General features: G+C 37.3%; 1 protein-coding gene across 1 annotated transcript; it reads left to right on the top strand.

The window, feature by feature from the left end:
- Nucleotides 1-606: 606 nt before the first annotated feature.
- LOC107945357 (uncharacterized protein At2g23090) lies at nt 607-2,648 on the top strand. The gene is made up of 3 exons (XM_016879330.2): nt 607-865; nt 995-1,035; nt 2,124-2,648. Exons 1-3 carry the CDS (start codon nt 790-792, stop codon nt 2,241-2,243), a joined length of 237 nt encoding a protein of 78 aa, XP_016734819.1. The 5' UTR covers nt 607-789; the 3' UTR covers nt 2,244-2,648.
- The last annotated feature ends 11,432 nt before the right edge of the window (nt 2,649-14,080 follow it).

Below are 14,080 nucleotides of genomic sequence, written 5' to 3'. Positions count from 1 at the left end.
GTTAATTCTTATTTCACAAATACTTGCCATGGTAAGGAAGAAGGGGGGAACAATCACACTTGGAGAGTGTAAAAGATTGGGCCAAGTTTAATTGCAATTCAACAATTCGACAGTAATTACTGGATTACAAAGTATCCATTGCTTCGAATTCAGATTTGATTTATTAAGTTAGTTTATCTAATTTATTCATTACGTCAAATTCAAATTTAATCGCCTTCCATACTTCACAAGAAACAGCTAGTTCAGAACTCCATTTGCTAGCCTCGCGGATGATTTCATTACCCTCGCAGGCAAGGTCACGTCTCTCATTACGAGCTTGTACACATGCTTCTAAAGCTACTCAATTAGCTACGACACCCAATGCATTTCCCCAAGGGTGTCCTAAAGTTTTTCCACCGAATTATAGTACGGAATCATCTTCAAAGATCTTGGTCAAAGTAGGCATATGCCAAACGTGAATACCCCAAAACTACAGATAAAACACTTGGCATAAAAACTCAATCTTGAGTAAAATAAATATTACGATTTCGACCTTTTTCAATAAAATCATGTAGTAAATTAATAAAGCCCAAAGTTATCTAGCAGAATTAAAAAGAAAAAAAAACCAGCGTATTAATCAAATTTAGCCAAAAGCCACTGCTATATAAATTCCCCTATTATTATTTATTTAATTTTCTTCTATTTTTCTTTTTCGTATTTATATTTCACTGAAACAAATAATTAAATTTGAATCAATCCTCTCTCTACTTCACAAAATTAGGGTTCATATTCACGCCAAATCGATCAGAAATGGGAGGAGGCAATGCCCAAAAGTCCAAGACGGCGCGTGAAAGAAACCTCGAGAAGGCTAAAGCCGGCGCTAAAGGTTTCACCTTTCTTTTCTTTCTTTTTTTTCGTATCAGGAACTTGAATAAATAGTAAAAAGTAGGTTGTTTTTTTTTAAAATTCATATGAATTATATTCTTCTATTGATTATATTTATTTTATTTTTCAGGAAGCCAGCTCGAATCTAACAAGAAAGCTATGTCGATTCAGGTAAATTTTGGTGTCTATATATTAATTAAATAAACATGATTATTTTCCTTCTCTTTTTCTTGTTCTTTTTTGGTCATCTTTTATTGCTGTTTGCTAGTTCTTTTGTGGGTTGCATTCCTTTATCTTCTATTTTTTCCCCACTGAAACATGAAGATATATTGGCCTTTCTTTCTGATATTTTGTAATTTTGCAGCTTCAAATTATCTGATATTGTTTCAAATTTGGTTTGTTGATTAGTTTCAACAAGGCTTTGCTCTGTAAAAATGATAAAAATGGATAAGAATTCATAATTTTCTAATCTAATGGTTATGTTTCATAATCACTTCCTCACATTGTAGCTTAACCATTGGGATTGAAATTTTCCCATCCTTAACCCTTAAAACTAACATTTCCTTCCATGAAAGTGGCTTCAAGTGCTCATTTCATGTAAGGAATTAGTCTTCATGTTGTAGAATGGTCTGCCATGCATGTATTTTACAATGACAAATTGTCTCTGTGCTGGTGTGTGAAATTTTAAATGCAATTCTTAATTGAAGTGCTTTAATTTGTTTTCATGTACATATTTAGTGCATTAATCCTTGCGTTTGATTTTGTTTTTTCTCTAAGCACTATTTTTTGGGAAAGAAAAAGGGGGGGGAGTGGTTATGGTTGTTTGTTCTGTCCTCCCTATTTCTCCCCATCATTTTATGGATAGTATGTTGGGTTTAGAATTTGAGGTACTTGTTTCTTATTTATGAAGTGTTTGCAAGTGTGAGAACTAGTGGTGCGATAGCAGTAAAATCCAATGACATTAATTTTACGAGGAATCTTGTGTCATTGATATGTTACCAAGGAGATTAGGACCTCTTTTGTGGTAAATGGTTATAGATGGAAGCACTAGGCGTGTTCGTGATGATGTTCTTCAGTATCTTTTTTTGTAGATTTTTAAACCTTCAGCAGATGAGACTATAGTGGGAGTCGGTTTGAATCTGTCCATTTGACATATGCATGGAGTGCAAGGAATTACTATGATTTAGCATTTGAACTTAACATCTGTATGATGCACTTAATTATTGGAGATTGTAACAATCTACTCAATTAAAATGCAGTGCAGGGTATGCATGCAGGCATTTATGTGCACAACATCCGAGGTGAAGTGCCGGGAACATGCAGAAGCAAAGCATCCAAAATCTGATGTGTATGCATGTTTCCCTCATCTAAAGAAGTGATGTAGTTGGAGCAAGAAAATTCTACTGTTAGATATAGACATTTGTTTGGATATTAGTTAATGTAAAGCCTCAACCGTGATTTATAGATACTAAGGGACTATTTGTGCCTGCCCCAAGAGTGAGGAACCAATTGATCCTCAAACCCTTACAAATGGACAAATTGGAGATCGGTTCATTCCTGCTTCAATGGTAAGGTGAACATTGTTGTTTATTCTAGCATTGTCTCTTGGAAAAATGCTGCTGTGAATTTGTTTCTTTTAGCGTTGTTCTGTTTGTATGTCATTTGCTGGTTCCATTCTCTTGAACATTAACCGTCTTAAGTAGTAATTAATTTGTAATATGGGGAATCCAATAACCTTTGGTTTTTGCGATGATGTGGAAGTAATGCAGTAGATTCTTTGTGCATGAGATCAAGTCCAGATCTATGTTATTCGGATCTAGAAATGATTGCGGTATAGATACGTACATTAGTATGGAATTGATATATGGTCATCCTCGACAAGATAGGTGGTTGTAATACACCTATAATAGCACTTTTTAATTTTCAAATTAAAAAGGGTTAACTTTAAAAATAGTCACTTATGTATGGTTTAACTAACGTTTTGGTCATTGAACTTCGATTTATTATGTTTTGATAGCTAACGTTTATTATGTTTTGATAGCTAACGTGACAATGTTTTGATCACTGGGCCATTACCTGTCATTAATGGACTTACGAAAATCTAATGTGGCACAAATTATGCCTTTAAACGCTGATGTGTCATCCACATCATCTTAATCTTCATTTTCTTCATTTTTTTTTGTATTCTTTCTCATTTTTCTCTCGACTCTCTCAACTTAGCTTCTCTAGAGCACTCTCCCTCTCTCAAGCTTCATTCACAATCATCAACTGCTCGTTTTGGTGTCATCATTGTCATTATCTTTAACAAACATATATTGAAATGCTCCCTCAACTACTTCAGAAATCCTTAACCATGTTTTTTTTTTTCAAAAACCCACTGAAAGTCCTTGAATAAAAAACTCAACTTTTGTACTAACGAACTCTCTCTTTTACCGGTCGTTAAATTGACTCAAACATGTTTTTCTCCTCATCAATATCTCCTCCTTGATCATTGAGATCGGTGAGCAAGTCGCTGATCTGAATTTGACCCCCTTTATTGCTGTGATATTTTTTGACACCTTTAATCAAGAATTTGATATTGAAATTGGATACGAAGAAGCTAGCGAACTTCAAGAAGAACATTGAACATTGAATGAGTAACTAAGTTTTTGCTTTTGAAACTAAAGGGCCTCCAAATTTTCATCGGTGAGAGAACGCATGATGACGGATGTTTGGTGTTTGCGTACTACAAGGACGGTGCTGTTGACCCAACATTTGTGTACTTTTCTTATGCATTGAATGAGGCTTAAGTGCTGAGGTTTGAAACACTAAAAATGCTTGCTGTTTTAGTCTTTTATTATTGCTTTTGTCTCCTATTTCATCTATCTCAGCGCTAAGATCAAACACTTTATGGCTTTTTGATGTTTTGCTTTTAATTGTTTGCTGTTTCATGGAATTTTGTGGTTGACTAAAAATAATTTAAGTCTTTGTTAAAAAGAAAGTGATGCAATCTGTTGAAGAAGAGAAGAAGAAGAATAGAAGAATAGGAGGAGGAATAAGAAGTAACAGAGAGAGAAGAGAGAAAGAAGCTGAGAAAATGGTACTGAAAATATTCATAACAAACTCCAGCACACACGAGGTTGCTAAAAAGAAAGAAAATAATGGTCATTACAGCTGTCGCTCGGTCACAAGGCTGAGCATCAAAATGTCCCGTTTCATTAACTAAACCCTTCACCCCAAAACACAGCGTATTCATTAAAGTATCCCTCCCCTAAAATGTGTCGTTTTGTCTAACATAATTAGCTCAACAGATTAAACAGAAATAAACAAATTTTAATTACTTTTTAACCCTATAATTATATGCCATAACAATACTGCCTCTTTTAAGCAGATTTTTGTCCTCAAGGATCGAAGGCAGGATATTGCGTTTGAAATTCTGTCCAAACTTCCCAATTGGAATCCTCAGGAAAGGTGTCTGCCATTCTACTAACACTTTAATGACCGTATGATTCCCCTTTTTGACCATTCTTCTGTCAAGGATTTGTGCTAGTTTTTTTAGGATCAAGCCATCTGTTCCAACAGGTGGCAATGTGGGTGAGTATACAACTGAGCCAACATGTTTCTTTAGTTGAGACACGTGGAATATGGAGTGGATTTTTGCTCCTTTAGGTAATTTCAATCTGTAAGCCACCTGACCTATTTTAGCTTCAATAGGATAAAGGCCATAAAACCTAGGAGAAAGCTTTTGATTCCGCATCTTCCTTAGTGAATGATGTCTGTAAGGTTGGAGTTTCAGGTCTACCAGGTCCCCAACTTAAAACGACCGATCGGATCTTTACTTGTCTGCTAACTGCTTCATTCGCTCTCTAGCTCGTTTCAAGTGGAACCTAATGAGCTTCCTTAAGGTTTCTTGATGCTGAAGTGTTCTGACTACCTTAGCTACCGTGGAAGACCCTAGCAAATATGAGAGGTGAATGGGAGGATCGGGTATTGGCAAGGGTTGCAATAATCCAAGGTATGCAATATTGTCACTCTTGTACTATTGACAAGTGGTGCATTCTTGAACCTACTGCTTGATATCTCTCGATAACCCTTTTTAGTACAATAGGCTAGTTATGCAACGCCTAGTAGCATGCACTACTGAATGCCTAGTACCCCAGCATTTTGAACACCCACTTCTGTTGATATGGGGTAATGGCCTGTTGCTCAGAGAGGAATTCTAGACTTTAGTGGTCTATCTTGATAATAAAGGGTCTCCCAACAAGGTACGAATGCCACTTCTTAATAACAAGCAACACAACCAACATTTCTTTATCATATATGGACAAGTCTTGGTGTCTAACTCCTAAAGCCCAACTAAAAAAGCCACTGGTTTCCCTTTTTATTGTAGCACAGCTCCAATGCCATTACCAGATGCATCTGTCTCCACACAGAAGGGTTTACGAAAATCTGGAAGAGCTAGTACTGGTGCTATACAAATAGCGTCTTTAAGAGCTTGAAAGTTGTTTGTACAAATTTTGTCCAATGCCACTGTTGGTCTTTCTTTAATAGTGAAGTGAGTGGTTGAGCCATGGCTCCATACCCTTCAATGAACCTCCTGTAGTAGCTAGATAGCCTCAAGAAGCCTCTAAGTTCCTTGATGTTCTTAAGTATAGGCCAAGAGAGAACTTCTATCTTCGATGAGCCCATGCTGACAGTCCCTGCTGTTATAACATGGCCTAGATACTCAACTTGAGCAATGGCAAAACTACATTTATTTTTTCTTAGCATAGAGCTTGTTATCCTTTAGCAGTTGTAAAACTACTTCCAAATGCCTCAGGTGGTTGGTCCAATCCTTAGAATAAACGAGGATGTCATAAAAAAACTAGGACAAATTTCTTCAGAACTAGCTTAAAAATAATATCCATCACGCTTGAAAATTGGATGGGGCATTTGTTAGGCCAAATGGCATAACTAAGAATTCATAGTGGCCCTCATGAATTCAAAATGCTATATTGTGAACATCTTTTTCCCACATCCTGATTTGGTGATACCCTAACCTCAAATTTAACTTAAAAAAGAAGATAGCTTGGCTAAGTTCATCCAACAATTCCTCAATAATAGGAATGTGGAAACTTATCTTTGATGGTCAAGTTGTTGAGTTGCCTGTAGTCTACGCACAATCGTCAGCCCCCAAATTTCTTCTTTACCATTACAATAGGTAATGCAAATGGACTATTTCTATCCCTTATAATTCTCTCTTACAACATTTCCTGCACTAGTTTTTCAATCTCATTCTTCTGGATAGTGAGGTACCTATATGGTCTTACTTTGACCACTCGTGATTCATCCAATAGGGGAATGCGATAGTCCTGAAGTCTAGTAGGTGGTAAGCCTGATGGTACTAGGAAAACATCATCAAAAGCAGTTAATAACTTAAGTAACATTAGATGGTCAAGAGACTTTGGCAAGGCGAGTACTGTCTATTGACTAAAAGATAATAACATAGGCTGGGGACCGTAGCTTAATACTTTGAAACATTTGGTTGCTTGATTGTCTGAAAAAGTTGAAGACTGCTAGGGACAACTCCTTGTAGGATATGGTTTTTGCCCTGATGTTCGAATTGCATAGTGAGGGAGGAAAAATTCCATATGATGGATCCTAAAGATAAAAGCCACTGAATTTTCAATACTAGATCACACCCCTTCAGATGTAGCAAGTAAAAATCAGTAATGAATGTCGATCCTTGAGCTCCCAACTGGACATTTTTACAGACTCCTTAGGTAGACAACCGAACTCCACTAGCCACCATGACTCTCAATACAACAGTTTATTCAGTAGGTAAGTCCAGTCGCTTCACCAACTTAGAATCTATGAAATTATGTGTGCTCCCTGAATCCATAAGAATGATGACTTTTGTTTGCCCGATGTGAGCTAACAGCCTCATCTTGTTGTGTCTTTGAGAGCCATGCAAAGCATGCAGAGAAAGTACAGGTGAAGTGACCTCGGGTTCCTGCTCTCCCTGCTCCAATTGCTCCTTACAATCTTGAAACTCATCAATTTCAGGACTCTTTGGCTCAACCTCACTATCAGAGGAAACTTCAATTACCAATTGATACAGTTGAGATTTTTGGCATTTGTGTCATAGAGTGAATTTGGAAGCACACCAGAAACAAAGCCCTTTCTTTATTCTATCATCCATTTCTGCTTGGAATAATGACTTCACAGGGCCTTTAGGACCCCTTATGGTGTTAAAAGTGGAGACCGTTTGGATAGGTCTAGTATTTGGCAAGAAGGGTCTGATTGGTCCCCTAATTTTCCTGTTATACATCGTTCTTTTCATAGGCCCCGAGATAATACTCTCCACCCTTCGAGCTAAACGAAAGCCACCTACAAGAGTGGAAGGTGGAAACAACTGCAAGTATTGCTTTATTTCTAGTTTGAGATTACTAACAAACACACTAATCGTATGTTCTTCAGTTAGATCTATTTAGTTGAGCAAACTAACAAATGTATCATGAAATTGAGTCACTGACCTCTGTTGCTTCAGAGTAACGAGCTCAGACATAGGATCAAGAAGAGTGTTTGAACTATATTGGTCCCTCAATCCACGAGCATAACCTCCCACGATAGTTGTTGCAACCCATCACGCCTCTAGACAAAAAAATGGTGCCAGTCCAAGGCCTTGCCTTCAAGATGGAGCATGACTACTTCACCTTAGCCTCATCTCGAACACATTCAGATGAGAAAAAATATTCAAGCTTTGACCACCATTCACGAAAATCTGTGCCATCAAAGCGCGGGCACTCCAATCTGTACAGGTTACTGGTTACATCCCTTGAAGACCCTCGTACCAAAGTCCCTAAGATGCCTTTTCCCTTGTCCAGGCCCACTTCCATCAGAGTTGCTTTGCTAGTACCAACAGCACTAGTTGGTGTCGTTTGTCCCATGTACTGCTCAAATAAAGTTTGAAGACCCGTGCGAATCTCAGTTCAAATCTCCCCTTTCATCGTATCATGAAAAGATTGAAACTTGGTATCAATCTTGGTGTCCAAATCTGATTTCAATTGGGTGAACTCCTGTTGTAGTTGACTCTTTTCTTTTTGAAGCCTGGTGATTACTCCATCGTTAGCCATGAGGAAAGAAAGGCTTTGATACCTTAATGTGAGCTGCTGAAGAAGAGAAAAAGAAGAATAGAAGAATAGGAGGAGGAGGAGGAAGAAGTAACAGAGATAGAAGAGAGAAAAAGGCAGAGAAAATGGTATTGAAAATATTCATGACAAACTCTAGCACACACGAGGGTACTAAAAAGAAAGAAAATAACGGTTATTACATCTGTAGCTCAGTTACAAGGCTGAGCATCAAAATGCCCCGTTTCATTAACTAAACTCTTCACCCCAAAACGCAGCGTATTCTTTAAAGTACCCCTTCCCCAAAACGTGTTGTTTGGTCCAACATAATTAGCTCAACAAATTAAACATAAATAAATAGAGTTTAACTACTTTTTAACCCCATAATTATATGCCATAACAGAAAGTCTAATCTTCGAATGAGCTTGAGAGTGGGAGAGACGAGAGAACAATGAGAAGAAAAGAAAGAAAAAGAAAAAGAAAAAGAAAAAGAAAAATGAGAACGTTACAAATCGATAACTTTAGTGGCCAAGACGTCATAAATTAGAGTTCAATGTAATTTACACCATATATAAAGAACTATTTTTGTAGTTTACCTAATTAAAAAATTATATTATATTGATATTAATAATAATTAGTTAAAATTAAAAATTTGAAACAAGAGGTAGTTTAGCAAAATATGTTTTTAACATATTATTATTATAATAGATGAAAAGTGTACAGACCCAATTTTACCCGGGCCTAGTGCCAATTAACCCAATTCGGCCCAAATACAAAAATTAAAGCCCAAAATAACCCTGGCCCAAAACCCAATTACAATGAACAGCCCAATGGCCCAATAGCCTAAAGCTATCAGAAAACCCTAATCCCCCTAGCCCTATTGCGCTGCACCACTTGCCTCTTGACTTTCGCCGCCGCCGTCACCTATCCTCTGCCATCGCCATTGTTTCGGCCACCTGCTCCGCCAGTTTCTCTGACACCTGCAAAACAGAGTAAACATGTAAATAGCAGCAAAGAATAATAGAAATAATAGAAATAGATAGGTTATAAAAGCAAAAAACACTATCTTTGTATTTCTTTAACAACAACTGAAATAAAAGCAAAAAAAAGGTTGACTCCATTTTCTTTTTCTCTGTTCTTATGTTGTTATTTATTTACTTATTTATATTTGTGTTTGATTTCTTCTTTTATACAAAAACGGAAAAGGAGGGGAAGGAGGTACTCACCGGTTTCGAAAGCCTGTCGCTGGAGATCTTTTCTGGTGTTGGAATCGGACCGAGAAGAGTATGAAACACCCTTCCTTCCTTGGTATTTTGAGTCTGGAGGATTTTTTTTTGGGGGGTCGAGATCGGGGTTTAAAAACGTGACTTTTGGGTGTCCCGATCACTGGCGGTGCCGGCGGTAGTTTCTCACCGGATTCTGGGTAGCTCCCGGGGAGAGTAGAGAGAGGGAGGGAGAGCCCTCTGTTTGTTTTTTTTAAATGAAGAGAAAGTGTTTTTTTAGTTTATTTATTTATTTATGGGATACCAAAACGATGCCGTTTTGGGAAGGTTCTGAGAACCTCAAAACGACGTCGTTCTGGAGACATCCGGCCCGATCCGACCCGGACTGCCTAGGATCCGCGTGTTTCTGCGGTGAGAAGGTATTTATGCGCCAGGTCCTTCTGCTTTCACGCTGCTTTGCAATGTGGTCCCTTTTATTTTCTTAAATTAAACCACGCAATTTTCTGCGCATTTCAATTCAGTCCGCGCTGAAACGATGTGCACTGGGGGGTTGGGAGTATTTCCCCATCGGTCCTTCATGCCTTTAGCGTGCTCTATTTTAGTCCTGGGGCACTCCTTTTAATTTATTTACGTTTTAGACCCCAAGATTCTGTTTTCAGTTTTAAATTAGTCCTTTTTTGTTTTGTTATATTTTTGCTAAATTAAATTAATTGATTTTAATGATGTTACCATTATTTTTACTATTATTTCTTATATTGTTATTACCATTATCATGCTCATTATTATTATTATTATTTATTTAAGTGTTTTATTTTTTATTTATCTACTTTTTATTTGTGTATATTTTAGTTTTTATTTATCTACCTTTATTTGTGTATACATTATTGATTTCTTTTTATATATTTGTTATTTTATTTATTTATCTTTTCTTATTTGCTTATTATTTTATTTGCATTATCATCATTATTATTTTACATTCATTTTTACTCACATTCGTAAAAAAAAAACAGAAATTTAAAGTGAAAATAATACTCAATATTTAGAATCTTCGAAAATCGAGCCCTAACGTATTGGGTTTCGATTTCCTTCGTTGAATCTAAATAATCGAAATCTTTTTTATAAAATATAACTAAAAGCTCGTTATTGGGAATGCAATACGTCGTGTCCTAATGCATTGGATATGACACGTTGTTTTCTCAAGACAAGTATTTTTCGTAAATGCAATATCCAATGTTTAGACTGTACCCTAACATATTGGGTTGCAACTTTTTCACATAATTTAAACCATTGAATACCCTCTTTTAATATCTTATTACGCGAATTTTTTTTAGATTAACTCGTTTCTAAAGAGGTAAAATATCGTGCTCTAACGCAATGGGTGTGATGTTTTCTTTTCTTGGAATGAGAGGGTCTTAATAAGTGACTAGTTTTATATAAGTTTTATTAAATACAAGGATCGTATTTTTTTAAAAAAATTTCTTTCTAGTTTCTTAATTTTCGACATCAAGACATTAAGTAATCATTTAGGTACCGATTTTGGGCGTATCGAGGGTGTTAATCCTTCCTCGTGCGTAACCGACTCCCGAACCCATTTTTCTAAATTTCGTGGACCAAACTCGTTGTTTTAATAAAATTAAATTGTTTATTAAAAACAACCACTTTTACGAGGTGACCCGATCACACCTCATCAAAAAAGATTGGTGGCGACTCCCATTTTCATTTTAATTTTTCAAAACCCAAGTCGACCTTGTTTTCATCAAAAAAATGGTGTCAACAGCTTGGCAACTCCGCTGGGGAACCAAAATAAGAGAGTCAAGCCACGTGTTGATTATTTCTTGTCTTTTTGTCGAAAGTTGAAAATTCAATTTAAATTTACGATCCTCTTATTGCATTTCATTTGTTTTGAGTTATAGTTTTCATCATGTTTTGTATTTTAAATTTTTATATCTCTGCATTGCATTGCATGACCGTTGGTCACACCTTTTTAAGTGGGAGTTAGAAGCTAGTCCTTCGTGAGGTTTTTACCTCCGTGCAGGATAGTGGATCGCTTTCGGGAGACATCCGTACCTATGTCTTCGTGAGATTTTCATCTCCGTGCAGCCATAGGGAAATGTATTCCCCTGAACCGAACTCGGTCCATATGAGCCTATAATGGGTGAAGATCGAGGAATCTACTGGTTCAGGTACCTTTGCTTTGGAGCCAAACCACCTATAGTGAACCTTAGGAACTCGCCTTAGGTAGAACCACGCCAAACCCTAGTGGTTACCCGATTAGGTGCTTTATTATTTCTTGTTTGTATTGAATCTTATTGTTATATATGATACTGACTTGTTGCGTTTTGTTTTGGTTGCATGACATTTTGATTACATCGCATTATAAAGGGGCATTGATTCACATTCAGTTACTAGACGGAAATCTTATCATGGAAAACGAACTTTTTGATAAAATGGAAAACAATGCGGTTGTCCGGGTGTGGTCAGAAAAAACACAACTTGAAAAGGGTGACAGTTTGATGGAGAGATACACATCAGAGTTATGGGACTTCACTTATATCAGTGTAACGCAAAACAATCTTCAAGAGTTGAAAGAAATATGGGCCCAGTGGGATGATGAAACCAAACAGCTATTTTACTTTAATTATGGTGATTTGCCCTATTTGATGGATATTAAGGTGGACGAGCATTTGTTCCGAGCTCTGGCTCAGTTTTGGAATTCCGTTTATAGTTGCTTCACTTTTGAAGAGGTAGACTTGGTGCCTACTATAGAGGAATATACGGCTCTGCTGCGTTGCCCAAGGATTCAAGAAGATAAGGTCTATTCTAAAGCTGTCAATGTCCCGACTTTCGTAAAGAAATTAATGAATATCTTAGCAATGAGCGAGCAATGGGTCGCAGCGCGAGTTAAACAAAAGGGGGATAGTAAGTGTATTCCTTGGAAGAGTCTGCATGCTTAGATTCTAGTACATTCTGATACTAAGAAGAAGGTCGATGTTTTTGCTTTGAGTATTTATGGGTTGATGGTTTTTCCTAGAGCACTAGGGTATGTTGATGAAGCAGTTACAGATTTGTTTGATAGATTGGACAAGAGAGTCACACCTGTCCCAACAATTTTGGCCGAGACATTTAGATCTTTGAACGCGTGTCGAAGCTCGGGCGAGGGAAGATTCATTGGATGTGTACAACTTTTACTAGTGTGGTTCCATACACTTCTGGAAAGTGGATAAAGTTTCCTATTAAGTATTTTCTGAGAACTACTCCCCATTGAAAGAGCTAGCAGTGACACCGAGACGTGAAGGTGTCACCGTAGAGAAGTGGATGGCGATTCTTCAAAATCTCAAGGACGAAGATATCGAATGGAGAGCTCCTTGGATGGTGCCCGATGAAATCTTGTATCGATGTGGGGACTTCGACTGGGTCCCTTTACTTGGGATTTGGGGAGTTGTTGGCTATGCACCGTTGTTGGTACTGAAACAGTATAGATCGATACAGTTTATACCTGCAACCCAAGGATTGGCCCAGAGTGACTTTTCATATAAAGATGATGGCTATAAGAAGAAGATTCGATAAGTGACCAATGTTTGGAAGCAAATTCACCGAATGAAGAGACTTGCCGTTGGACCGATGGTAACCCCCGAATATAATGAGTGGTGGAATAAGAGGGTCAATGACAATATCCCAAACTAAGAGAAGAAAATGTTTGACCAATAGAGGAGCATTTGCAAATGGTCCCATCTGAGATAGAAATCATAAAGCAGGATTTTTAAAAAAGGAACTTGGAGTTGGGAAAGAAAATAGAGCAATTAGAGGAAGAAAAAATGCAGTTAGGACTGGATGTCGACGTTCAAAAGTTAGAGGCCGACAAATGGAGAAAAGGAAAAAATAAGGCTGATGAAGACTTGGATAGCTTGAAGATGGATTACAAGAAGTTGCGAAGGTCAATAAGAACGGCCGGCTTGGGTAAGACATCGGAGCAATGGCGATAGGAAATTCATGAGAAAAAAACTGAAGCTGATCAATGGGAAAAGAAGTTCCAAGATGCTGGAGCTCGAGAAGTCGTTTTGGAAAAGAGTCTATTAGAGTGCCAAAACAAGAAGATGAGATTGAAAACTCGAGTAACCGAGTTAGAAAAGTCACTTTACCAACACCGTAGTCGTAATTCTGCGATCGAATTAAAAGTAAGCTTAGGCAAAATTGAAGAACTGAAGGGACAGGTGGGAGAGCTCGAGGACGCATTACAAAACAGTGAACTCCGAATAGAACTTCTTGAGAGAAGCAATGAACAGTGGCAAGAACAATTCCATCAGTCACTAGACCAGATTAGAGAGAGAGATTATATTATGGGCAAGGCAGTGGCTCAAGTACGCGAAATAGCCGATCACCTACAGACCCTGGAAGTTCAGGCTGATATATTAAGTCTAAAGTATAAGTCAGAATCGGACCGAGACCGAGAATTAGCTTGGCTTCTTAGAAAGGTTAAGGCTTTGAGTATAAGGGCAAAGCCGTATATGTAATCTATTTTATATAAAGAAATTTCTTTTCTAGTAAAGTTTTCTAATGAAGTTGAATCAGAATTAATGCCTCTTTTTGCATTCATATCATACATCCGCATTACATACATGCATCAACTTCATAAAATGACCCTAATAATTTAAAATATGACAGTTACCCTGGAAACCGACAAAAATTCATCAATCAAATATCACTACGGTACTCGTCGTCAAACAAAAGCAATGGATCAAAGGCTAGAAAAGTTGGAACAACTGCAAAAGGAAATGCAGGATCAAATGCAGGAACGACTGAATAAAATCCAACAAGACATGCAGGAATCCCAGAATGCTATGATGAGCCAACTATCACAATTTTTGGATAAAGCAAATGATAAAGGAAAAAAACCAGTAATTGATT

The sequence above is a fragment of the Gossypium hirsutum genome, chromosome D12, assembly GCF_007990345.1.
Source record: "Gossypium hirsutum isolate 1008001.06 chromosome D12, Gossypium_hirsutum_v2.1, whole genome shotgun sequence".
NCBI lineage: Eukaryota > Viridiplantae > Streptophyta > Magnoliopsida > Malvales > Malvaceae > Gossypium > Gossypium hirsutum.
The sequence above is the reverse complement of the archived record's forward strand: the minus strand, read 5'-3'. Positions and strand labels throughout refer to the sequence as shown.

Bases quoted from the DNA above. Each gene is read 5' to 3' on its own strand.
- LOC107945357 (XM_016879330.2), top strand. From the start codon at position 790: ATGGGAGGAGGCAATGCCCAAAAGTCCAAGACGGCGCGTGAAAGAAAC. The intron at 866-994 runs GTTTCACCTTTC...TTTATTTTTCAG, and splicing joins GGCTAAAGCCGGCGCTAAAG to GAAGCCAGCTCGAATCTAAC. The intron at 1,036-2,123 runs GTAAATTTTGGT...ATTAAAATGCAG, and splicing joins AGAAAGCTATGTCGATTCAG to TGCAGGGTATGCATGCAGGC.